The sequence below is a fragment of the Podarcis bocagei genome (genome assembly GCF_964188305.1).
Source record: "Podarcis bocagei genome assembly, chromosome: 14".
Lineage (NCBI taxonomy): Eukaryota > Metazoa > Chordata > Lepidosauria > Squamata > Lacertidae > Podarcis > Podarcis bocagei.
In genome coordinates, this window is record NC_138139.1 from 9,840,141 (window position 1) to 9,866,699 (window position 26,559).

The 26,559-nt window shown below is 49.1% G+C and overlaps 1 protein-coding gene across 3 annotated transcripts; it reads right to left on the reverse strand.

Annotated features, from left to right (window-relative positions):
- Positions 1-247: 247 nt before the first annotated feature.
- PPCDC (phosphopantothenoylcysteine decarboxylase) lies at positions 248-26,298 on the reverse strand. Of its 3 annotated transcripts, none has more exons than XM_081169247.1 (6): positions 26,085-26,298; positions 17,682-17,810; positions 12,608-12,703; positions 5,031-5,159; positions 1,646-1,814; positions 248-576 (listed from the first exon to the last, which is right to left on the reverse strand). In XM_081169247.1, the coding sequence occupies exons 1-6, from the start codon at positions 26,271-26,273 to the stop codon at positions 491-493; spliced, it is 798 nt and encodes a 265-aa protein (XP_081025373.1). In that variant the 5' UTR covers positions 26,274-26,298; the 3' UTR covers positions 248-490. The 3 variants fall into 3 exon arrangements, with proteins under 3 accessions (XP_081025373.1, XP_081025374.1, XP_081025372.1); XM_081169248.1 differs by lacking the exon at positions 26,085-26,298 and adding an exon at positions 25,278-25,361; XM_081169246.1 differs by lacking the exon at positions 26,085-26,298 and adding an exon at positions 20,578-21,424.
- Between the last annotated feature and the right edge of the window lie 261 nt (positions 26,299-26,559).

Consider the following 26,559-nt stretch of genomic DNA (forward strand, 5'->3'; position numbering starts at 1 on the left):
CTGAACGTCAGCGGACATGGGGAGCAGCAAAAGCTAAAGTCATAGGGCCCCTAAGCAGACTTACTGATGGAAGCCTAACCCCAGGAAAGTTGTGAAACAGCGCCCATTCTAATCCTGTGAACTCCCTAGTGCAAAGGCTACACCTAAGAAACCGTTATGAACCTCTACCACAGCTGCTTTCCTGACTTTTTATGAACACCCTCTCTTGTCCGCAAGGTAAATGCCACACCAATAAAACTGCCCGGCATATTGTGAGTTTACAACTCCCTCTTCAAGCTGGAACAAGCATTGGGGTTGCACGAAAGGAATTACAGAGGATTCCCCCCCCCCATCAAAACTCTCAAGTTCAAGTGCAGGAGGTTTCCAACCATGCAGAAACAGAGCTGCCAGTAAGGACTGGATCCAGTTTTTGTGGTCTTCACTTTCCCTCCCTGCTCTTTCTACCTTCATAGTCCCAGAAGGAGAAAGAAATGCTGTCTGTTCCTGGGGATCAGCTGTGTGCCGAGAGGCCCCGCTCTGACAGGATCGCCTTTACTTTCGCCACAATGGTTGGCACTTCTGCCATGGCGCCACGACCTGTAAAGCGAGGACAGAAGCAGGGTGAGGCCAGCCCCTCCACAGGGAGAAATGCTTCTCTCCTCCAGCTCTGATCTCCAAGGCTGAATACACCTTCCTTTTGACCAGGGATGGGCAACCACAGCCCTCGAGATGTTGCTGAACTCCAACTCCCATCAACCCCAGCCAGCATGGCTAATCATCAAGGATGATGGGAGCCAGGGGCGTCTAACAACAACTGAAGGACCACCTTTGAAATTATTAATCAGATAATCAAACTGATGGTGGTGATGATTAATTGAGCTTATATACCGCCCTATACCTGGAGGTCTCAGGGCAGTTCACAGAAAAGATCGCAACATATACAATCAGAATAAAAACAACAACCCAATAACACGCCCCCACCAAAAAAAACCCCACGTTTTAAAAAGGCATAGGATCAAATCAACCAAAGGCCTGGTTAAAAAGGAAAGGTTTTGCCTGGCACCTAAAGGTGTATAATAAAGGCACCAGGCGAACTTCCTTGGGCAGAGCATTCCACAGACGGGGAGCCACTGCAGAGAAGGCCCCGTTCTCATGTTGCCATCCTCTGGACCACTCGAAGAGGCGGCACATGAAAAAGGGCCTCAGAAGATTATCTCAGGGTCTGTGTCGGTTCATATGGAAAGAGGCAGTCCTTGAGAAATTGCGGTCCTGAGCTGTTTAAGGCTTTATAGAGCAAAACAAGCACTTTTAATTGGACCCGGAAGCTTAATTGGTAGCCAGTGCAGTCGGACCAGGATAGGTTTAATATGCTCCAACCGTCTTGCTCCAGTGACTGACAGTGCGATTTTAGACATGTCTTCTTCAAGGGGAATTACTCAGAGGTATATGCATATAAGATTGCACTGTAAATATTGGAAGCTTTCTTCAAAAGAATGTGTAGCAATTTCTGGATGTTCCTGGAGTGACTCAAAGGAGCCCAGCAGCATCTTTGAAAAGCAGCGTGGGAACCAGCCCACAGAGGCAGGGTTGCGTACCTCCTGCCATGCCCATAATTTCATTTAAGGGAAGGAAGGACGAAGGGAAAGTGTGCTGGCTATCTACCAACCTTCATCTCCACAGATGAGTTTCTTCACAATGCAAGGAATTTCCACATAGCCAAAGTTCTTGAGCCGATCCACCTGCTGAGCAGTGATGGGGTGCTCCCACATGGCGGTGTTCATGGCAGGGCAGAAAAGCAGCGGCTTGCTCAGATCCCAGGCGCGGATGACGCATGTCTGCAAAGGCAGGCAAAGCATTGGACAGCCTCTCTTGCCACATGGGTAGTGCATCTGCACAAATGCAAGCAAGGAAAGGAATGGCCCATCCCATTCCTTGGCTGACAAACTAGAAACGACCACAGATGAGTCATGCCACTGTTCGCTGGGGCTTCGGGGCCCAAAGACCCCCAAAGCGATGAACACCATATTAATAAATTGGCCCACAATAGCTTAAAACAATTCATAATTGGGGGGGGGGAGAAACAGCAAAACAAGAATGAAATATGAAAGGTGAGTTGAGTACAGTGGTGCCTCGCAAGACGAAAAGAATCCGTTCTGTGATTCTCTTCGTCTAGCGGTTTTTTCGTCTTGCGAAGCAAGCCCATTGAAGGATTAGCGGATTAGCGCTATTAGCGGCTTTTAGCGGCTTATCTGCTGATCGGATCAGCTGATAAGTGGCTTAGCGGCTTAGAAAAAGGGGGGAGGGGGAAAAAACAGCAGGAACTCGCAAGACATTGTCGTCTTGCGAAGCAAGCCCATAGGAAATTCGTTTTGCGAAGCACCTCCAAAACGGAAAACTCTTTCGTCTAGCGAGTTTTCCATCTTGCGAGGCATTCGTCTTGCGGGGCACCACTGTATCTGAATGCAGCCAAGATGGAAGTCACAGAGCTTAGTTGGGACATATCTCACTGAAAAGCTTGGGAAAATAAAGCAAAGTTTTCGACTGGCGTCTAAAAGCCAACAAATGTAGGCACCTGGGACATGGCAGTCCCAGAGATTGGGTGTCACCACAGAAAAGGCCCTGTCCTGAATAGCCCCCACCCCAGAGTCGTCTTCATCTTAGTGTGAATCAGAGTAGACCCACTGAAAATAATGGTGCTACATTAGCCATGCCCATTAATTTCAACGTGTCTACCCAGAGGATGACGAATGCTGGATACCACCAAAGTGCAAGCAGGTACTGTGCTGGCTGGTACTGATGGGAGTTGAAGACCAAAACATCTTGAGAGCACCTGGTTGGGGAAGGCAGGCTTGGGCCTTTTAAGGATTGAGGTTGAATCCTGACAAGACAGAAGTACTGTTTTGGGGGGACAGGGAGCGGGTTGGTGTGGGGGATTCCCTGGTCTTGAATGGGGTAACTGTGTCCCTGAAGGACCAGGTGCGCAGCCTGGGAGTCATTTTGGACTCACAGCTGTCCATGGAGGCACAGGTTAACTCTGTGTCCAGGGCAGCTGTCTACCAGCTCCACCTGGTACGCAGGCTAAGACCCTACCTGCCCGCGAACTGTCTCGCCAGAGTGGTGCATGCTCTAGTTATCTCACGCTTCGACTACTGCAATGCGCTCTACGTGGGGCTACCTTTGAAGGTGACCCGGAAACTGCAATTGATCCAGAATGCAGCAGCTAGACTGGTGACTGGGAGTGGCCGCCGGGACCACATAACACCGGTTTTGAGAGATCCGCATTGGCTCCCAGTACGTTTCCGAGCACGATTCAAAGTGTTGGTGCTGACCTTTAAAGCCCTAAACGGCCTCGGTCCTGTATACTTGAAGGAGCGTCTCCACCCCCATCGTTCAGCCCGGACACTGAGATCCAGCGCCGAGGGCCTTCTGGCGGTTCCCTCATTGCGAGAAGTGAGGCTACAGGGAACCAGACAGAGGGCCTTCTCGGTAGTGGCGCCCGCCCTGTGGAACGCCCTCCCATCAGATGTCAAAGAGATAAATAATTACCTGACATTCAGAAGACATCTTAAGGCAGCCCTGTTCAGGGAAGTTTTTAATATGTAACGCTGTACTGTTTTTAACACTGATTGGGAGCCGCCCAGAGTGGCTGGGGAAACTCAGCCAGATGGGCGGGGTATAAATAATAAATTATTATTATTATTATTATAAGGGTCAAAACAAGAACTTGGAAGTATTGCCTAGAAACATGGTATTAAACTCACAGGATGGAATTCAACTACACTAGACCTACTGAAATTAATGGCTCTAACTTAGCAACGTTCATTCATTTCAGTGGATCTACTTGGAGTCAAACTTAGCTGAACACTACTCATAATCATCATGTAATCATTAGTACCCGAAAGATCATCTCACCCCATATATACCCAATTGATCGCTGTTCTCTGTAGCTGAGGGTCTCCTGCAGATTCCATCTAATCAGGAAGTGCTTTCCACACAATGTAGGAACTGGGCCTGTACTATGGTGGCCCCTTCCCTTTGGAATAAAAAAGTAAAGGGACCCCTGACCATTAGGTCCAGTTGTGGCCGACTCGGGGGTTGCGGCGCTCATCTCACTTTATTGGCCAAGGGAGCCGGTGTACAGCTTCCGGGTCATGTGGCCAGCATTACTAAGCCACTTCTGGCGAACCAGAGCAGTGCACGGAAACGCCGTTTACCTTCCCGCCAGAGCGGTACCTATTTATCTACTTGCACTTCAACGTGCTTTTGAACCGCTAGGTTGGCAGGAGCAGGGACCGAGCAACGGGAGCTCACCCCGTCACGGGGATTTGAACTGCCAACCTTCTGATCGGCAAGTCCTAGGCTCTGTGGTTTAACCCATAGCGCCACCCGCATCCCTTTGGAATACCCTCCCCTTAAAAAGGCACCATATCTATTGCCTCTCCAGTGCCTACAGAATACTTTCCTCTTTCAACAAGCCTTTTAAGTTGAGATCTTTCCCAGTCTGCACCTGTATCGGAAATGTTTTTCAATATGTTTTTGCTGTTTTATCTCTTGTTGCTTACCATCCTGAGCACCTCTGGGAAGGGCGGAATACAAATTTAATAAAATATTATTTGCATTAAAGGAAATTAAGTACCGTATTTTTTGCACCATAACACTCACTTTTTTCCTCCTAGAAAGTAAGGGGAAATGTCTGTGTGTGTTATGGAGGAAATGCCTACGGGTGGCATGCCTACGGATTTTCCTCCCCTAAAAACTACGTGCGTGTTATGGTCGGGTGCGTGTTATAGAGCGAAAAATACGGTAGCTGTATTCCACCAAAAAATGATGAAATGGGCACACAGGCAAAGAACAAGGGCATGGAGGTATGAATCTGAAGCAAATTATTTAGTTTCTTTGCAACACATTCTAGGATTTCCAGTTCAATACAAGAAAGTGTAAAACCGAGCCTCAAGCAAATGGACAGATAAACAGAAGCTTGGAAGATACAGGCAGGCATCAGTGATGGGGACATCTGTTTGAAGCATCAGACGAAGCTTGCAGAAACTCACCAGTAAGTTGTCGCAGAGGCCACTGGCCATTTTGGCCAGGGTGTTTGCGTCCAGAGGAGCCACCAGCAAAAGGTCAGCCCAGCGCCTCAGGTCAATATGCAGCACAGGATCCTCACGCTTTTTCCACAGCTGCAGAAAATACCCTCAAATCAGTGAAATCACCTGGTATGTTTAATTACATTATATGCACAACACACTAACAGACACTAAGCCCCACTGCATCTTGCAAGATATCTGAAGGTTATGTGGAATGTTTAGAGGCAAAGGAAATTCTCACCTTAGAAAAATGCAGAACAGAGACAAAAGGACAATACGAGTGGACTCTCCGTGCCCTTATTACAACAAAAGGACTGATACTGATGAATTGGAAAAATAAAAATGCAGCTCTCTTCTACAGTATTGTCAGAGCTGCTTGAAGATCCTAGCTCACAGAGGATCACGCTAGCCAGCGATCATTAAGTAAAAGTCTTTATTGAATTGCAGTTTCCATTCTCACACTGCTGCGCGCAACTCTACGTCTAGTAGCTAGATCGGCGAAGCTCCGCCTGAGTCTCCGCCCCTTGTGCACCAACTTAATATCTTAGCCCTGCTCCACCTTTTCCGCCTGACTGTCCTCCTCTGGGTCCCTCTACCCCCCGGGGTTTCTTCCTTCCTGGATTCTTCTGACGCTGACCCGGACCCTCCTGCCTCCTTGCGCCGGGCTTTAGGACCTGGTTCCCTTTCCGGGCTGCTTACTGCGCCGCCTTCCTCTGCATTTGAACTTGGCGCGCGCGCCCAACCTTCCACTTTCCTCTTAACCGTTTCTTCGCTCCCCGATGGAGGTGTGGCCACTCCTGACTCATGCCCTCCCTCCTGTGGTGAGCTGCCAGCGCTTGCCCCCTGGCTCCCTTCTTCTTCCCTGCTCCCTGGCGGTGACGCTGGTCCCGATTTCCAACTGCTCTCCCCTGAGTCCCCTCTGGCTCTATCTTCCTGGGGTGCCCCCCTAGACTCCCCCCTTGCCCTGGCCACTGGTGCTCCTTTCTGTGAATCCTCTGATTCACTGGAAAGACTAGGAGATCTCGGGTCGTCGTCATCACTCATCTTTTCTTCTGCCTCCTCCCCTTCGCTCTCTGTTTCCTCCCTTGGCCTTGCCTCTGCTCCTAAATCCCTGACATCCATCCCCCCCTCGAAGCCCCCCATTCCCCCCTCCCCTCCGTCCGGTGCTGGAGCTGGGTGCTGCTGTTGCAAAGGGACGAACGTCGGATATCGTTCGCTTCCCGTGGCGGGCCTCCATCTGAAGTCTCGCGGGTCTTCCTCCCTGCTCTCGTCGACGACGGTCACCTCCGCTTCCATCTCTGTGCCGCCGTGCTCGAAACCAGGGTCGTCCCCGAAAACGTCCATGTCCGTTTCTCCCTCACTTCCTCCTGGCGGCGTTGCTCGTCCTGGGCCTTCCAGCCACCTTCTGCGGAACTGCTCCTCTGGTCTATCGTCCCACCAATACGAGGGTTCTGATGCAGATCCCGAGGGTGACCCCTCCGGGGAACGGACGTCTTGTGTCGGGTCCTCTTCCGAGTCGAACCCCCGGAAAGTGCTGGCCGAAAGCGTGGGCGTGAAAAGCCAGTCGTCGAAAAAGTCTGCTGGCATAGGTCTATGTGGGAAGAGGGCATGAAACTCGTCTTTGAGTAGAGGTTCGTCCAAGGCGTAGCCCGGCACCCAGCTGTTCGCACTGGCCGGGGTGCCCTCCTTGGCGAGAAAGTATTCTACCCCCTCTTCCCCCCATCTGGAGTCCAAAATCTCCGTGACTTCGTTGATGCGCTCCTTCTGTGCCACTCCCGCGTGCCCTGTTCTGTCTCTGACCGGACTCGGCGCCGTTCCGGGTTCCTGGAACCTGTGCGGTGCCTTGTAGGGAGTGAGCACCGATCTGTGGAACACCGGATGCATTCTGGAACCCTCCGGAAGTGCCAGTCTGAAAGCTACCGGGTTGACCTGCTCTTCGACTTGGTAGGGCCCCAGTTGTTTATGCCCTAGTTTCTTCTTGGCCAACGACCTGGCCGGCACTGCGTGGGCTGCTAACCAGACCCAGTCTCCCACGTGGAGCTCTTCGCCAACCCTTCTGTGTCTGTCCGCTTGTACCTTGTATGCGTGTTTGGCCAGCTCCAGGTGGCGCCTCAGCTGATCGTGGACTTCCTGCAGCTCCGACGCGAACGCATCTGCCGTCTGCGGCTCCCCCTCCCCCATTCTTTCCAGTCCCGGGAAGGTTCTGGGGTGCCTCCCGTTGTTGGCGAAGAACGGCGTGACCCCCGTGGACACGTGCTTCGTGTTGTTGTAGGCGAACTCGGCAAGCGGCAGGTAATCCACCCACGTCGCAGGCTGTTGATTCGCATAGCATCTCAGGTACTGCTGCATGATGGCATTGACCCGCTCCGCTTGCCCGTTGGTCTGCGGGTGTCTCGCCGACGCCAGGTTGATCTTGACGTTCAGGAAGCCCATCAGCTTCTGCCAGAAATTCGAGATGAACTGCCGCCCGCGGTCGGACAGAATAGACCGTGGCAGACCGTGAACCTTGAACACGTGGTCTATGAACAGTTTGGCGGTTTGCTCCGCCGTGGCCACCTTAGCACACGGAATGAAATGGGCCATCTTGGAAAACAGGTCCACCACCACCAGCACTGCCGTCTTGCCCCTCGAGCTGGGCAGATCTGTGACAAAGTCCAGAGCCACCCTTTCCCAAGGTTCGACTGGAGTTTGCAGCGGTTCCAACAGTCCGGCCGGCGGTCTGTGCACTGGTTTGGCCCTCTGGCAGGTGTCACACCTCGCCACGTAGTCTGCGACCTCCCCTCTCATTCCAGGCCACCAGAAATCCCTGGCTACTAATTCCACCGTCTTCTCCTTGCCAAAGTGCCCGGCCGTGGGCGCGTCGTGCAGCTGCTGCAGCACCTTGGCGCGAAGGTCATCTCCCGGCACGTAGATGGCCCCTTTACGGATGAGCAATCCATCTCGTAGCTGGAAACCGTCGGCCACAGCCTTGCCCCTTTGCACCTCTGCCATCTTTGCTTGCGCGAAGGAGTCATCCTGCAACGCTCGTCGCACCGCCTCCAGGTCCACGGTGGCCGCGGCGCACGCCCATACTGTTGGTGCGAAGATGTGCATGGCTGCCGCTGGTGTTGCGTCCTCCAGATACTGTGGCTTACGGGAGAGGGCGTCCGCCATGATGTTAGTGTCCCCCGGGACATACTCTATGCGGAAGTCGAAGTTCGCAAAAAACTCAGCCCAGCGTATCTGCCTCTGGTTTAGGAACTGTGCCGTGCGCCAGTGCTCCAGATTCTTGTGGTCCGTGCAAACCTGCACCGTGTGCTTGGCGCCGATCAGGAAGTGCCGCCACGCTTTGAACGCTGCATGAATGGCCAGCAACTCCCTGTCCCAGATGGTGTAGTTCTGCTCGGACTTGCTGAGCTTCCTGGAGTAAAACGCTCCCGGTCGCCACACCCCCTGCTGGTCCTTTTGCAGCAGGACCGCCCCCACGGCTCTGTCCGAGGCGTCTGTCTCCACCCTCATCGGCCTGCTGGGGTTGACGTGAAGCAGCTGCTCTTCCGACGCGAAGAGACGCTTGAGTGCCTGAAAGGACTGCTCCGCCTCCTCCGTCCAAACGAACTTCTTTTTCTTGGAGCTAAGCGTGTCTGTGATGGCCGCTGTCTGCATAGCGAAGCCCTTGATAAACTTGCGATAGAAGTTCGCAAAGCCGACAAACCTTTGGACCTCTTTCCGGTTGCGTGGGCTCTTCCAGTCCAATACCGCTCGAACCTTGGCGCTGTCCATGGCGAGCCCCTTGTCAGACAACTTGTAGCCCAGAAAATCCACCTCCGTCACGTCGAATTGGCACTTCTCCAGCTTGGCGTAGAGCCTATGTTGCTTTAGTCTGGTCAGCACTTCCTTGACGTGCCTGTCATGCTCCTGCTGCGATTCCGAAAAGATCAGGATGTCATCTAAGAAACAGACGCACGTCTTGTAGAGAAGTCCCGCCAACACGTGATGCATGAAAGCTTGAAAAACGTGGGAGCCATTTTGCAGTCCAAAAGGCATAACTCTGTATTCGTAGGTACCCAGTGGCGTGAACATGGCCGTCTTCCACTCATCCCCCTCCCGCATGCGAATGAGGTTGTACGCCCCTCGCAGGTCTAATTTGGTGAACACTTTTCCCTTCCGCACCTTCGCCAGGAGGTCGTCGATTCGGGGCATGGGGAAGTCCGACGGCTTGGTCACACTGTTTAAAATGCGATAGTCCACGACCAGTCTTTTTTGGGGCGTGTCTCGCTTTTTAACAAAGAATACAGGACTGCCCCCCGCTGCCTTGGACTCTCGGATGAAACCGCGCTCCAAATTATGATCGATGAACTCTTTGAGTTCCTGCAGCTCGTCCTCCGACATGGAATACAGTTTCCCTTTAGGCAGCGCCGCCCCCGGCAGCAGGTCAATTTTGCAGTCATATGGTCTGTGAGGGGGTAGCCTGTCCGCCTCCTTCTCGCAGAAAACTTCCAAAAATTCTGCGTACTTGTGGGGAATCGCTTGCAGCGTGCCTAGCAGCAGCTGTGACTCCTCTTCCTCTCCTTCCTGCCGGTGCATGATGCAGTGTTCAGCACAAAAGGAAGAGCCGAAGACCAGCTGCCTCTGGTACCAAGCCAGCGTTGGGCTGTGCTTGTCCAGCCAACTCATTCCCAATACAATGGGCGTATCCGATAGTTGAGTGACATTGAAGCTGATGATTTCTTTGTGATTCCCAAGTCGCATCGCCATTGGCGGCGTCTGCTTCACCACTTGCCCCCCTAGCAACTCCCTGCCATCCACCGTGACAACCTGCAGGGGCAGTGTGGCCGGCAGCAACTGTATAGCGTGCTTGTCGACAAAGTCCTGCCCTATAAAGTCCGCGTTGCTGCCCGAGTCCACTGTGATGGGCACGTCCATGGTGATTCCATTGGGCAGCTGGAGAGATGCGGTGAGCCTCACCACTGGTTTGGGCGGGAGGGGGTTCACGGGCTGTAAAATCTCTGGGGACTGCGGCACTAACACGTCTGGCTGGGCCCCAGGGCCTCTTCCTCCAGCCAGACTGCTTCGTTTCCCTGCTGTGTTCCTCCTTGCTGCGTTGCTGCAGTCACCATTGCCGAGGCTGCAGTGAGCTTGTGGAGCCTCTGGGGACACTCTTTCGCCATATGCCCTGGCTCCTCACAGACGTAACACTTCCTGTTCCCTCTAGGAGGCTTCGCTTTCACTGCTGCCGGTGCTAGGGCTCTGGTTGCTGACTGAGCCCTTGCACCTCCAACCTCCATAGGTTCGGCTCCTCCTCCTGGCGGAGGCGTGGATTGCGCCCGCGCTGCTTCTCTGGGAAGGAAGGAGGGGCCCCTGGCTGGTTCGCGCCCTCCACGCCCTTCGTCCCTGCTCCACGGGCGTTCTTCCAGCCTCACCCCCACTGCCAGTGCCCTCTGAACGACCTCCTGGGTGGTTCGGGGTCTCTCCCCCCTCGCGATCTCATCTTTAATCGAGCTGTGCAACCCCTCCCAAAAGAGGTCTCTTACAGGGGCCGAATCTCTGTCCCATTCCAGGGCACTGACCAAGGCGAAAAAGCGGGCATGGTACTGCCTGACGCTGGCCCTCCCTTGTCTTAGCCCATGCACCTCCTTCCGGGCAAGATCCACGTCAATGCTTGATAAAAAACACCCATCCATCGCTTTAATAAAGGCATCTGCATTCTGGAGCGCCGGATCCTTATCTCTCCATAAATTGCGTAGCCATGCTTTAGCATCCCCATGCAAATGAGACATGATGAATCCCACTCTCTCTTGCTCATCTCTAAAGTCTTTATGCAGCAGTTGCAGTGCGCACAGTACGTCTGCTCTAAAGTTGGGATACTGTTGCAGGTTCCCATCGAAGTGAGAGACCAGCCCGCCTGTGCGTCTCGCCAACCCAATTCCCTCCTGCCGGGGTGTCTGCTTTGTCAGCACATCTAACCTGACCTGGAGATCCCTGCAGGCGGCAGCTGCCTCCTCCTCTCTCTTCCTGGATGCGAGAGCCTCGGCATTCAGTTGTGCCACTGCTTTTCTGAGTTCCTCTATCTGCTGCTCAGCCGTCATGTCGTCTGCCGTTCGTGAGCTCGCTAGTGGGCACCTGCTTCTCTCCCCTCCTCGAGGTTGTAGATGCCCACAATTGAGGGAGACGGAGCTTACTGTCAGAGCTGCTTGAAGATCCTAGCTCACAGAGGATCACGCTAGCCAGCGATCATTAAGTAAAAGTCTTTATTGAATTGCAGTTTCCATTCTCACGCTGCTGCGCGCAACTCTACGTCTAGTAGCTAGATCGGCGAAGCTCCGCCTGAGTCTCCGCCCCTTGTGCACCAACTTAATATCTTAGCCCTGCTCCACCTTTTCCGCCTGACTGTCCTCCTCTGGGTCCCTCTACCCCCCGGGGTTTCTTCCTTCCTGGATTCTTCTGACGCTGACCCGGACCCTCCTGCCTCCTTGCGCCGGGCTTTAGGACCTGGTTCCCTTTCCGGGCTGCTTACTGCGCCGCCTTCCTCTGCATTTGAACTTGGCGCGCGCGCCCAACCTTCCACTTTCCTCTTAACCGTTTCTTCGCTCCCCGATGGAGGTGTGGCCACTCCTGACTCATGCCCTCCCTCCTGTGGTGAGCTGCCAGCGCTTGCCCCCTGGCTCCCTTCTTCTTCCCTGTTCCCTGGCGGTGACGCTGGTCCCGATTTCCAACTGCTCTCCCCTGAGTCCCCTCTGGCTCTATCTTCCTGGGGTGCCCCCCTAGACTCCCCCCTTGCCCTGGCCACTGGTGCTCCTTTCTGTGAATCCTCTGATTCACTGGAAAGACTAGGAGATCTCGGGTCGTCGTCATCACTCATCTTTTCTTCTGCCTCCTCCCCTTCGCTCTCTGTTTCCTCCCTTGGCCTTGCCTCTGCTCCTAAATCCCTGACAAGTATGATTGAAGACTTATACAAACTCGCAACGTGTGAACAATTTGCATATAAATGCAGACTTGCCATGGACAAATTCAATGATATTTTGAATCCATTCTTACAAATACAGTAATAGGTTAAGATCTGGTGAAGTACAATAACAACTTTGTAAAGTATACAGTTTTGGGGGTTTTCCCCGCCCCCCCCTACTTTACTTTCCCTTCTACATGAGTGCTGTTTCTCTTTTTCTCTTTTATTTACATCCCACCATGTTTAGTGCACATATAATTAGGTACTTTTTAACTTTCAATCAAGATGAAATTTTAAAAAGAAAAAGAAAAAAGAAAAATGCAGAACAGAGACAAGACACCCCTTCTCTCTCTCTCTCTCTCTCTCTCTCTCTCTCTCTCTCACAGAGAGAGAGAGAGAGAGAGAGAGAGAGAGAGAGAGAGAGAGATTCCATGGGGGGGGGGGGCCACCTCCATCACGTAGAACATCCTGTGCTCTGTAAAGTTGACATGGTACAATTAGACCATACTTGTAATTCAGAGTAGGGAATACTAAGTTGAATGGAGACCAGTGGTCTGACTCAGTATAGGACAGCTTTCTATGTTCCTAACTGAAAAGTTAAGTGGCACTGAACACCAACCTGCCATTCATCAGAATCGCTGTAGAGGGTCACAGGGACCTCCTGGGGGTTATAGAAGTGCTTTGCATTCTCGGTAGTCACCACCCGCACTTCCACCTGGAAAGCAAAAAGGGGGGGAGCACAGAGGAGGAGGAAAGAAAATAAGCCATTTGAGATAAAGAGTTTAAATCTTTTGAAGCTTAACTTTTATTTGTACTCCACTGAGCTAGTGGAAGAATTGATGCTTTTGAATTATGGTGCTGGAGGAGACTCTTGAGAGTCCCATGGACTGCAAGAAGATCAAACCTATCCATTCTGAAGGAAATCAGCCCTGAGTGCTCACTGGAAGGACAGATCCTGAAGCTGAGGCTCCAATACTTTGGCCACCTCATGAGAAGAGAAGACTCCCTGGAAAAGATTCTGATGTTGGGAAAGATGGAGGGCACAAGGAGAAGGGGACGACAGAGGACAAGATGGTTGGATAGTCTTCTCAAAGCTACCAGGATGAGTTTGACCAAACTGCGGGAGGCAGTGGAAGACAGAAGTGCCTGGCGTGCTCTGGTCCATGGGGTCATGAAGAGTCGGACACGACTAAACAACAACAACGAGCTAGTGGAGGTGCAGTCAGATAGGGCCACAGAACCAGATTCCAAGCAAAACTCACCTGAAAAGTTAATTCCCATCAGCCTTGCAATTAAGCAGTCACCTGACAGGTGACTAGGTAGGTGAAAAGGAACTGGAATTCAGGTGAGGGAGCAGGCTGAAGGAGGAGCGATGGAGCAGCACCTCCCTCTGTGCACAGCAAAGAACTGCAAAGGGCTACTGACGAAGGGATGGCATTCTCCATGCCTCTTCAGACAGTCCCCAGCAGGCGAGAACATTTCTCTGCAGGTTAAATTGCTTCTGTGGACTTGGTTCCAAGGCGGATTGAAATCACAGCGGGCCAGGTTTAGAGAACCATTTTCTTGTCTTCTGGGGGCCACGTGCCAGTAGCGAGGAAGGCCAGCGGTGAAAATAGGCACAGAGACAAGTGTGAGTGTTACATTCGTACAACAGATTGGCTTTATCTTTGTAAGGTAGGCTAGTCTCAACATATTCCATCTAATACCCAGACAAGCAAGAAGCGTGAACAGAGTTTGAGGGCACATTCCAGCAGTAAAGGAGGGTGAAAAGCAAGGCCAGAAAGGAAGATGGCTGAGGAAAGTGTTTGGTAGGGAGAGTCCTAGAAGCCCAACAGAGATGTCTGGAGGGCAGGATTTGGCCCCTGGGCTGAGGTTCCCCCTGTAGACAAATGGCAAATACGTACAAGCTTGTGACCATGATAGAAACGTAGCACAAAAGAATAATATGTCCATGAAAGATGAAAGAGAAGTATATGAAAGACTACACTGTACTAAAGCATAATGTGAATATGATTAATATATACAATTATTAATGCATAGAATTGCATAATGCAGAAAGAACAGGGAATTGAGGGACAGGAAGGCACAGTATACTTTCCAAAAACAACAAGTTGAATACTGCCATCCTTCATTGCCACCTCCTATACTGGTACAGAATCTTTCTAAGGCTCCCACGGTTACCTGGGAGTAAGTCCCAATAAGCTGAATGAGACTTATTTCTCTGAGTATGCAGGTATAGCATCACACTATAAATTCCAAGTTGTTCTAACAGTCCGCCATTTTAACATAAATATCAAGAGAATTGTATAGCTACCAATCAAGAGCAGACCTAAAGAAGAAGGAGAAAGAGTCATGTGGGTTTCAGGTAAGAAGTAGTGAAACACAGAAGAGGTCCTCTGGTGAAAACTAGTAAAAATCTGAAAACAGGTCTCATTCCAAATAATAAGAAGGAATGCAGTGCCAAAAAGGAAGCAATAAGGACTAAAGAAAAAGAAGAAACAAAACATTCAGTCCTGGAAAACAGAAGCTTTCCAAGAACTACTCCAGTGTAAACATTACCCGGGGCATGTATAATAAGCAAGAGGGGAAATCAAAACTTGAAGCCCCTTTCTCCTCTGTAAGAGAAATGGCAAAAAACTGGAGTCCAGAAAAGACCCTCCCCACAACTGCCTTAAAAACAAAGTGAGATCTGGGGAATAAATGACTTCTCCTTTTCTATACTTCCCTTTGTCTATCTTTCTCAACCCTCCCATAAGTCACTTTCCCAATTAAATTCATTTCTGTATAGATCAGAGTTGGGGAAGCTGTGGCTGGACTCCAACTCCCATCAGCCCCAGCTAGCACAGCCAACGATCAGGGATGATGAGAGTTGTAGTCCAACATCTACAGCTCAATTGCCAGGCTATGAAAATTTTGCATCATTTAGACCAGCCTTCTCCACCCTCCGGCCCTTCGGGCGCTGCTGGACTAGAACCCCCACCAACCCCAGACAGCAAGATCAATGGCCAGGAATGATAGGAGTTGTTACTCAACAATATCTGGAGACCACAGGACTGGGGGAAAAACTGAATTGGACAAGTTTCCCTTTGTTTGCTTAAAGCAGGGAGACCGGCACATTATAGGTGTCTTATCAGGGAAACATTCCAGGCCAAAGCCATGAAGATTTCCCAGCTGCTGCTGACCAAAGAGAATGTACAACATTGCTGTTGTTGTTCATCCTAGTCCATTATTTAATGGCGGAACAGGGCCAATTAAAGCCATTAATCAGCCTCCCTTGCATTCCAGCATCAAGGTCGAGGGAGGCTCAGTTCTGCTATCCAAGCTGGAATGTAATCATGACTGTTGATGAGCAACATTCTGGTTCAGAATAAACTCTGGATGAAGGAAGCCTTTTTTCTTCCCAGTATGCCAGAATCGAAAGAACCAGATGGACTTTCTTAGACTGCAATCCTATATACAAATAGTCTTTATATTGTGGAGAGGGGGGGGCACCCCCGGATTGCAAATCAAGGAGTCTGGTGGCACATTAAGGCAGGGATGAAAAAACTGTGGCACTCCAGGTATAATTGGACTACAACTCCCATCATCCCAGGCCATTGGTCAGGCAGGCTGGAGCTGACAACAGTTGGAATTCAACAACTTCAGGAAGGTTGCAGGTTCTAATCCCCGGATTAAGGCATTTCTTGAGGTATATTTTGTATGCATGAAAATTTATCCCCAGTCTCTGCAGGCAGTTCTGCACAGGAACGCTTCCTAGCAGGTAACAAATTAAGCAGCCACTGGAATCATAGCTCAACAGGAGCCATCTTGAATCAAATGACAATGTATTTGGTTTTCCCATTGGTCTTTAACTGCAAAAGTTTATGCTAGTCTTCGCCAACCCGACACTGTCCAGATTATTTCAGACTACAGTGGTACCTCGGGTTAAGAACTTAATTCTTTCCGGAGGTCCGTTCTTAACCTGAAACTGTTCTTAACCTGAGGTACCACTTTAGCCAATGAAGTACAGTACACCTCTTCCAAAAGATGCAGTCTAGCATCCATTCAAATGGAACGCAAATCATCTTAGATGGGCATAAATAGGTTCACAGGCTACTGCAAAAGCCAGGGCTGTAAACTGAGCCTAAAGGGGGGGGGGGGACACAACTTATTAAACCCACTCAGCCTTGGCTAACAGTGACATCTACCGGTCGGAGGCATTACTACATACAACAGCTCAAGGGATGATATAGCTGCAAGCATGTCTGTTCCCATGAAACCTCCCAACTCTATTCAGAGTAGCCTTCCTAAACCTGAACTGCATGAGGTGTAACTTGACAGAAAATCCTGGGATCTGGATACCTTAAGGCATGGGTAGGCAAACTAAGGCCTGGGGGGCGGATCTGGCCCAATTGCCTTCTAAATCCGGCCCACAGACGGTCCGGGAATCAGCTTGTTTTTACATGAGTAGAATGTGTCCTTTTATTTAAAATGCATCTCTGGGTTATTTGTGGGGCAAAGGAATTCGTTCATTTATTTATTTTTTCAAAATACAGTCCGGCCCCCCACAAGGTCTGAGGGACAGTGAACTGGCCCCCTGTTGAAAAAGTTTGCTGACCCCCGCCTTAAGGGTTGCTTTATCCTGTGCTTTCTGATCAACATCAGAGGCCCTGTTCTGTCACTGGGATACGATCTCTGGCCTCTGCCATTATTATTAATTACCTGCCCTTCACCCTGAGGTCCCAGGGCTGGTTACAACAATTAAAACACAACATTAAAAAAGTAAAGGTAAAGGGACCCCTGACCATTAGGTCCAGTCGTGGACGACTCTGGGGTTGCAGCGCTCATCTTGCTTTACTGGCCGAGGGAGCCGGCGTACAGCTTCCGGGTCATGTAGCCAGCATGACTAAGCCGCTTCTGGCGAACCAGAGCAGCGCACGGAAACACTGTTTACCTTCCCGCCAGAGTGGGAAGAGACACTCCACTGCTACTTGCACTTTGACGTGCTTTCGAACTGCTAGGTTGGCAAGAGCAGGGAACAAGCAAGCCGTCGCAGAGCTCACCCCGTCGCGGGGGTTCGAACCGCCAACCTTCTGATCAGCAAGTCCTAGGCTCTGCGGTTTAATCCACAGCGCCACCCGCGTCCCAAAAACACAACATTAAAAACAGTTTAAAACAACTTACGATCACAGAAAATCAAGTGGGTCCTAAAATATACACCTAAAGTTTCAAAAGTCAGGGTAAAAGAGCTTGTGGTCTAAGGACTGCTTTGCATGTGTACTTAAAAGGAAGGTCACCAATCCAGATCAGAGGATCCTGCTGAGGTTACTGGTGGGCTGAATTTGCTTGCTTTCCTCTTCCTTCACAATTTATTTTGTGTCATGTTAGTGAGTCTGCAGGTAGGGGACTACAGTATCTTTATATTTTAAACTCTACAGAGCACTTCCAAACAATTTTAGACATGTTACAGGCACTAATCAAGAACAATAGGTAGATGAATTGGACAAAGGTAGCCTAGAGATATAGGAAATATATTTTTGCTATGGCATGTTATGTTCTTTTACATAGTGCCTTGAGAAACTCTTTGCCTAAATATTAAGTCAGTTTGTGCCCAATGCAAAAGGACACAAAGAAAAAGAAGCAATGACCACTCCCACTTTGTAAATACAAAAGCCAGCAATTTACTCACATCAGCCCAGGTAACAACTACTCACCCCAGGTATCTTTAGAAGCTCTGATACAAGAATAGGCAACTTTAAAGCAGCCACACTTCCAGTAACACCAACAAGGATGTGAGTGTTCTTCTGCATGGGATCCATTTCAATCTTGGGAACCATCACATTCTGTATGCAAACAAGGAAAACATGGGACTGTTGTTGCTTTCAAACATCATTTCAGGAATCTGTGTAGGGCCAGATTTTGTTTATTTATTTCCTTGATTCCGTGGATAAATCACTTCGCATAAAATATTTGAAAGGATATTTTACTTTTAGTAAGAACATCATCAACAAAAACAATTCCATATGAAAAAACAACTCCATATATACAACTAAAAGCAATTCCATATGCAAGGACAAGTTCCAACACAGTGGCATAAAGGTTTCCATTTACCTGTTGAAAAAGGAAGGTCTTCAGTAGGGACAGTGCCTATCTGGAGGGAGTCCCAAAGGGTATGTACTACCACGCTAAAGGCCCAATTCCTATATTGTATGGAATGGACCTCCTGATGAGATTATATCCTGTAAAGCAGTGTTTCCCAACCTTTTTTGGGCAAAGGCACACTTGTTTCATGAAAAAAATCTCGAGGCACACCACCATTAGAAAATGTGTAAAAAATTAACTCTGTGCCTATATTGACTATATATAAAGTAATTCTCTTTAATAGGAATCAAATAAACACAAAGAAAGTATTTTATAATTACTTTATTATGAAATAGTAAGTAAACAGAAATATGAAAAATTATAAAATACTTTATTCAGTGCGCAACCTGGGCCTGTTTGGCTGAACACAAAGCTGATATTCTGGCTGGAATCGAAGAAAGACACACACGTAGCTCTTCGTCAACAGCTCTCAGTCTCTCTCTGTATTTAGTTTTTAAAGCAATCATGCTTGAAAAGCTCAACTCACAGAGATATGTAGTGGAAAATGGGAGCAATGTCAAAATAGCTTTGCTTGCCAGAAGTGGGAACTCCTTGGCAGTTTCCAACCAAAAACTGTCCAAAGGTAGATCAGCAAATCTTAGCTTGAAACCACGATTTTGTCTCAGTTCAGTTAGTTCCTCCTGCTCCTGTAAAGTCATGTCCTTTCCACCAACTGATGCTGAGCTATAAGGGTCCCTAACCCAGTCAAGGCATTCAGTGGAGACTGAAGAGAAATAAAATGACAACTTCCCCTCGAGAGTTTTTAAATGTTTAACTATTATCTCACACAGTGCAGCAGTGTGAACACCTTGCCATTGCTTGGTGAGTGTGAACATTTCAAGATTGCCACTTTCCACGTGTTGATGCCAGAGTTGCACCTTTGAACGGAATCCATTTATTTTATCTGTACTTGTAAGCAGGTTTTCATTTCGGCCTTGCATTCGTGTGTTCAGTTCATTCAGATGATGAAATATATCTGCCAGGTATGCCAGCCTTGCACACCACTCATCACTTGCAAGCAGTTTTGCGTAATCTGTCCTCTCATTTGTCAGAAACACTTTAAGTTCCTCCCGCAGCTCATACACACGAACCAAGACCTTGCCACGCGACAACCACCGGATCTCCGTATGAAACAGCAAGGTTTTATGCTTCGCTCCCATCTCCTCACACAAAGCTGCAAATATGCGACTTTTCACGGGTCGTGACTTTACAAAGTTTACCATGCACACAACATCATCCAACACATGAACTAGGTCTGCTGGTAAAGTCTTGGCTACGAGGGCCTCACGGTGTAAAAAACAATGCGTAACAATCACATCTGGATTTCTTTCCTTCACTCTGCTTACAAAGCCTTTGGTGTGCCCGACCATGGCTGCAGCTCCATCGGTGCAGACACTTGTGCAGTTTTCCCACTTAAGTCCTCCTTGTTCAAGGTATTCTGATGTGACCCGAAAAAATTCTTCTCCTGTTGTTTTTTCTGGCAATGCCTTGCAAAAAAAGAAGTTTTCTCTAATTCAGTGTTTTTCAACCACTGTTCTGCGGCACACTAGTGTGCCGCGAGATGTCGCCTGGTGTGCCATGGGAAAAATTAAAAAATTCGAAAGAGTCAAATTTTCGATTGGGGCGCCGTCCCCAGAGGGAGGCGGGCGAGTCGGGCAGCGAGATGCGGAGCGGTGGCGGCGAGGAGAGGCCGCCCAGCGCGGGGCACTCGCCGTCTGCCTGCCTGGCTGCCTGCGAGCTCGGCGGGCAGCACCTCCGTCCGCAGCGCCCGCCTCGCGGCTCTCATTCCCTGCCCCTGCCAAAGCTCACCCAGCCAAGCCGCGCTCTCCTTCCTGCCTCGCTTTGCTGCCTCCTCCTCCCCCCCCCACCCCCAAAGCTTGGAGGTTCCCCGGCGCCGGCCCACAGGTTTGACCCCCTTCTCACACCTGTTCGCGCTCCTAGCACGGAAAGGGGTGGATGGGGAGGAACGGGGCTCGCCGCTGCCTCCGCTCGCCCTCCCCCCTCCTTCGTGCGTCCCTCCCGGCGTGACGCTGCGCGCTGACGTCATGGGGCTGTAACGTGGTGTGCCTCGAGATTTTTTTCATGAGACAAGTGTGCCTTTGCCCAAAAAAGGTTGGGAAACACTGCTCTAATTGCATCACCATCAACAAAACGCACATTGGCCAAGAGTTGAGCATGTCCACTGATACCAGTAGACTCGTCAAGTTGTAATGCAAATTTCTCACTGATATGGATCTTTTCCAAAACCACACTTTCAATGTCTGCAGACATGTCATTAATAAGTCTGGAAATTGTGTTGTCTGAGAGAGGGACTTTGGCTATTTCCTTAGCTGCTTCAGGTCCGAGCATCTCCTCTACAATAGCTTTGCAGGCGGGAAGTATTAATGTCTCTGCCACAGTGTGCGACTTTTTTGACTTGGCTATAAGTTCAGCAACGTGATAGCTAGCTTTAAGAGCTCTTTCATTTACCTTTGTGGTTTTTCTCATGAAAGCTGCCTGTTTCTCCGTGTTTTCACGCAGGCGAACAAAATAGTCCGCATTCTTGTTTTGAAGCGAAGGGTGTTTCGTTTGGAGATGGCGTTTAAGTTTGCTTGGGACCATAGCACTGTTAGCTAGCTTTTCACCACACACCACGCACAGTGGAGTTGGTTGGTTTGCATCTTCGGTGAAAGTAAATCCAAATGAAATATAGCTTTCGCTATATTGCCTTGTGACAGAGAATTTGCTTGAGCTAGCCATCTTTGCTTTCTTTTCATCCCCACTCATACTTGGGCTCTCATCTGGCTCCAAATTTTGTTCAGAGTCCAGTTCTTTTCTTTTCAAAAACTTGTCCATCACTGCAGTATCCGGCCTCTCTGCAGTGCCGACTCCCGTTGAGTCCTGGTCTCTGTGCTCGGGTGGGAAGGAAGTCGGAAGATGATGTCCTACTGTGATAGGTCCAGGCTGGAGTCCGGACCAATCACAGCCAGGCAAAAACATGCATACTGTGTGAGCTCAATGCAGCGGCTCATTTCTGCAAAGGAAAAAAAAAAGGGTTTAGATAGGGGGGGGGAGAGGCGGGGTAGTCGTTATACAGAACAGTTTTTACTGCCTGTATTACGGGCACGAATTATACATGGGAATGGCGGGAAGAGTGACGGCAGCACACGCAAAAGCGGAAGCCACGAGGTCCCCGAGGGCCTAGTGTGCCGCGGAACAGCGGTTGAAAAACACTGGATTAGAGAGGGCAAGAGCAAGGCAATTTCCATTGAGCTTCATGGCTAAGCAAGGAATTGAACTTCCAACATGGATGTCTTCCCCAGTTTACAGAAAACCTAAAAAGGTGGTTGCTAGTAAGCTCTGAATTTTGCCTCTGTATTTATGTACTGAATCATCATTTTAAATCTAGAATACAACATTGATCCTAAATTTAATATACAGAGACAAGATGCTGGAGGAATTAAGATTATTTCAGATTAATTTACAATATAATAATGACTTAGTTTAATTTATGTGTTATTAAATTGTACATTGTTGTATATATTGTGCTTTTTTAAAAAAATACAAGCATTTTCTAAAAATAATCTATAACAGAGCACTAGAAACGTATGAAAATCCTATGAGAGAAGAGAGCAAATGTTATTAGAAGCTGGGGAAATATCCATGTAAACGTAACGGATTCAAATACTTAAAAGGAGGTGCTGAGCCCTTGACATATGCCTGTAAAAAGGTTGTTGTTGGCGTTGTTAATTGAATTAGTATTCTGCCTTTCAACCCAAACATCTCCAGGGCAGTAATGTAGCTGGCATGAGTCTGATTTAAATTGTGCTTATACTGTGAATCTAAATTCAATTTCATTTATAATGAATTGATTTATTATTTATTAGCTTTTTGCTGACTAAACTATTGCGATGGGCAGACGAGACTAACCAGATTGGTCATGAACAAGCAGGGCTCAGAATTAAACGTTCTACAACTGATCATGCGATAGTCCTTTACCATCTGGCACGGAAGTACTCGTCCCCCGTCCCCCCGCTGCTACCTTTGTGCTGCCTTCTTAGATCTAAAGGCAGCCTTTGACAGCGTTCCTAGAAATATTCTTTGGGAGAAACTTGCGAAACAGGGCATCGATAGAAGACTCTTATGGCTTATAAGCCAGCTCCACGAAGGTACCCTTGCCAGAGTGAGACTTACTCCTACGGGCGACCTCACAAATTCGATACCAATAAACAAGGGAGTGCGCCAAGGATGTATATTGGCTCCCTGCCTATTCAACCTATTCATCAGCGACATGCGAGCACCCCTAGTCAACTCATCTCCAAGTACACACGCGCCTAGACTAGCGGATTACCGCTGTCCACTCCTTCTATACGCGGACGATGCAGTAATTCTATCTTATACACGTGTTGGACTAACCAGAGCTCTGAAGATCTTTGCCACGTATTGTCAACTCAACCAATTAACCATCAACCATGCTAAATCTAAGATACTGACTTTCGCCAGAAGTCGGAGATTATACGAATGGAAGCTTGGTGGAGCAAAAATAGAGCAAGTCCTAAAATTTCAATACCTAGGAGTTATTTTTCAATACAATTTGGGGTGGAAAGCACAAATTCAACACCTACTTAACAAGGCCAAAACTCTGTCATATGTGCTCCTCCGATTTTTCTTTTCGGATGGAGCTTTGCATGTTCCCTCGGCCCTAAAGGTGTTCAAGGCAAAAGTGGTTACCGTGCTTGCTTATGCTGCCTCGCTCTGGGCCGTGATGACAGATCTTACTCCTCTTGAGACTCTGCAAAACCAATTCCTACGTCGGCTCCTAATGCTCCCCCTGTGCGTAAGCAACGCAGCCATGCGATTAGAATTGAAGATCGCATCCTTAGAAACTTGCCTGTGGAAGCAAGTCTTCAATTATTGGTTATCATTGTGGCACAGATTACCAGACCATTACCTTGTCCAATGCTTATGGCGAGATGAATTCTCCAGCCTTTGGACTAGTAGAATTCATGCCAAACTCCTGAGTTACGGAATCTCTCCCTTAGATTCCCTTAAACTAGATCAAATCACTGCTCAAAGACTGATCCGCCAAAGACTGGACGACATCGATTTACAGCGAAATTATACGCTGGGGGGAGGTGTTTGTTCGCCCCAAAACATTGGTATCACTTTAACTTACTGCGTTCCATCATACCTCTCCTCCCTTTCGTCTGTTGCCCATAGGCTGGCCTTCACCAAAGCGAGGTTTAACGTTTTTCCCTCCAATGTCCTGAGACATAGATTCTCAAAGGGACAAGCCTCCGCCATGTGCGAATGTGATAGGGAGACGCCGGAGTCGCTTCAGCACATTATGTTCACTTGCCCCTTGTTCAATGTGCCACGGGCAAATTTGTTGGGATCAATCATACAGAAGCTAGAGGGTACCCCACCAAAATTCCACCTTGCCCAAATCCTGCAGGATAAGGATATCCATACGACCCTGAAAGTGGCTAGGTTTCTGGTCGCTGTCCTTACCCAAAAGCGCTGCCAAGGAGCACTACAAGCTAATTAAGGCGCAGTATGTCATTCCATCTTACAGTATTTTATTGTTATAGTGATGTTTTAGCGGCTGTTTTTTCCCACGTGCACAAGCTGTTATTTATGTCTTGTTTTTATCTGTATGGGCCTATGGCCGTAATAAATATCTAATATAATCTTTATTATTTATTAAAGTATTTAGGCTGCCTTTCGGGATAAAGAAATCCCCACAGAGTGGTTTGCAATGCAATGCATTGCAATAAATAAAATAAAATAAAATAAAATAAAATAAAATAAAATCTATTTAAAGCTCCACAAAGGTTATGTGGGACACTGTTCAAACTCTTTGTGATTAGGATTTCAATAATTTCCTGATAATCCAGTTCTCTGTATTTCCCAGGTGATCCTTATTTCACCTGGCCTTGGCTTTCCTTGTGCTGACTATCCATTTTCTTTCATAGTATGGGAAGAGACTGTCCGCCCAAACAAGCCCAACTGCTGCCTGCTTTACAGAACCTCCTGGATGACTACGGATTTGTGTCACTGCCCATTTCCATGAAAGATTTATTCATGCATTTTGCACAGTGCCACAATCCCACATGCAACTTTTAAAAAGGATAATAAAGGATGATCTGCATGACTGCCTTGGCAAGCGCAATACCTGCCAGGCTCAACGGCCGGTCTCGCGCTGCCGCTTCCGCGCTCTCAAGGCCCCGGGAGCAGGAAGGCGTGAAGGGAATCCCGAAGGCGCGAAAACCTCGCGCATGCGCAGGCCTTCCGCCTGCGACAGCCCAGTAGGCCGGCTGAAGCGAGCTAGCGTGCGGCAGAGCGGCAATGGGATGTGGGAGGGAGCTCGCTCGCCGCCCCGCGTGTGCCTATGTGGGGCACGTTACAGCCCCGTGACGTCAGCGCCACGCAGGCAGCCAGGCAGGCAGACGGCGAGAGCCCCGCGCTGGGCGGCCTCTCCTCGTCGTCGCCGCCCCGCCTCTCGCCGCCCGACTCGCCCGCCTCCCTCCCACGGCACACCAGGCAACATCTCGCGGCACACTAGTGTGTCGCGGAACAGCGGTTGAAAAACACTGCTGTAAAGCACAGTACTGTAATCTATTGGATATATAAGGGGTGAGCTGATCTTTTAGGTATCCTGGTCCCAAACTGTATACCGCTTTCGGTATACCAGAACCAACAGCTCAAACTTAGCTTGGTAACTAATTGGCAGCCAGTGCAATTCTTTCAACAGCAGTATAGCACAATGATGACAGTTGGCCCTAGTGAGCATTTCAGACACTGCATTCTGCACTAGCCGTCCCTTCTGAGCCAACCTCAAAGGCAGCCCCACATACAGCACACTGCAGAAATACAACCTGCAGGTTACCAGCACAGGGACAACAGTGGATTCAATGCACAATGACTTACTAGTCTACTTTCCTACAGAAAATGCCAATTCAGGACCAAACACAGGCTAAGCAATCTCTGAAATGGCAGGTGTGCATAGGAGAAGGAGAGTGATGGGACTGCAGGACCTCTCCATGTAATCTGCTGAATGATAGATCAGGAATTTTTGGCTGCTCTCTTTTAAATCTTCCCATTCAATCTTTCCAGTCCATTCCAATAACTCCATAACTAGGATAATATCCAGCTCATTAAAGACATACAAACTTTAGAAAAATACATACCTGATGAATGTACACATCAGGCTTGAACACTGAAGCATGGTACTCCAGAGAATGGACAAAAGCTGACATGCCACATTTGTGCAACTAAAGGGAATTCTAACCCCCATATTTTCTAGAATGTATGGCAGTGTTAGAAACTCAGAAATATAAGCTGGGCACCAAAAGGATGTCTAGTTGTCATTTGGGGGCAAGATGGACTGACTGTGGTTGAATTATCTTTTCAGCATGGGAACATTGCCTTGCAAATCAGCCAACGAAGGGTGCAAACCATGTCAACTCAGAAGTAATTCCCACTGAATTCAGAGGGGCTTACTCTTAGGAAGACGGGTTGAGGATTACAGGTAAAAGTGCCACTCTCCTTAAAGCCTCTTCACTCCTGCAGGAGAAGAGAGGAACCAGGCAGAGGGCCTTCTCGGTAGTGGCACCCGCCTTGTGCAACGCCTTCCCTTCAGATATCAAGGAAATAAACAGCTATCTGACTTTTAAAAGACATCTGAAGGCAGCCCTGGATCGGGAATGTTTTAATGTCTAATGTTTTACCCATTTTTTAAATGTGCTGTAAGCAGCCCAGGGTGGCTGGAGAAACCCAGCCAGATGGGCAGCGTATAAATAATAAAATTGTTATTAAGTGACAATATAGCCCTCCCAGTCTTTATTACGCCTTTCAGCAGCCACGCCATGTGCACACGGCGAGGAATACATGTGTATGTATATATGCATGTCAGGGCGTGTTTGATCCGAGGATGGATCAGATCCCCAGGTAACCATTATCTTGGCGCGATTCCTCCCTCTCTCTGTCTGGCCTACCTCACAGGGCTGTTGTTCGTGAGACCCAGGCTGCGATCCTAACCGCGCTTGTCTGGGAGTAAGCCCCACTGAATTCAAGGAGACGTTGTTAGGATTGCAGCCTAAAACGGGGGGTGGGGGTAGCGAGGAGAGAACGGGGTACGATGCCCTCAGCCCCCTGGAGGAAATGCAACTAACATTAAAAAGCATATAAATAATCAGCGACTCTCGACATTCCCTTTTCCCAAACTCACCTGAGGGAAGACTCGTTCTCGGAACCTTCCAGCGAGGGGCGCAGGAGCACGGACACTAATGGGAAAGGACCTTCCGCTTCCTAGACGGCTGCTGCAGGCGCATTTATTTGAGCGGTATTCGGAAATCACTTCCGCTTCCTTCCATAGACCTACTGGACAGACTGACGAACTGTGCGGCTCAACTTCCGGTTCCTTTCTCGAACGAATGTAACCATAGACTTAAATGTAGAGTGGCGCGCAAG

What these genes read in the sequence shown, in the direction of transcription:
- PPCDC (XM_081169246.1), bottom strand. Translation starts at nt 21,087, where the DNA reads ATGTTTTTGCCTGGCTGTGATTGGTCCGGACTCCAGCCTGGACCTATC. An exon ending in TCATGAGAAAAACCACAAAG is followed by an intron (nt 17,811 to 20,577) that starts GTAAATGAAAGA and finishes GTTTGCATACAG; the next exon opens with AATGTGATGGTTCCCAAGAT. An exon ending in AGCTTCTAAAGATACCTGGG is followed by an intron (nt 12,704 to 17,681) that starts GTGAGTAGTTGT and finishes TTTGCTTTCCAG; the next exon opens with GTGGAAGTGCGGGTGGTGAC.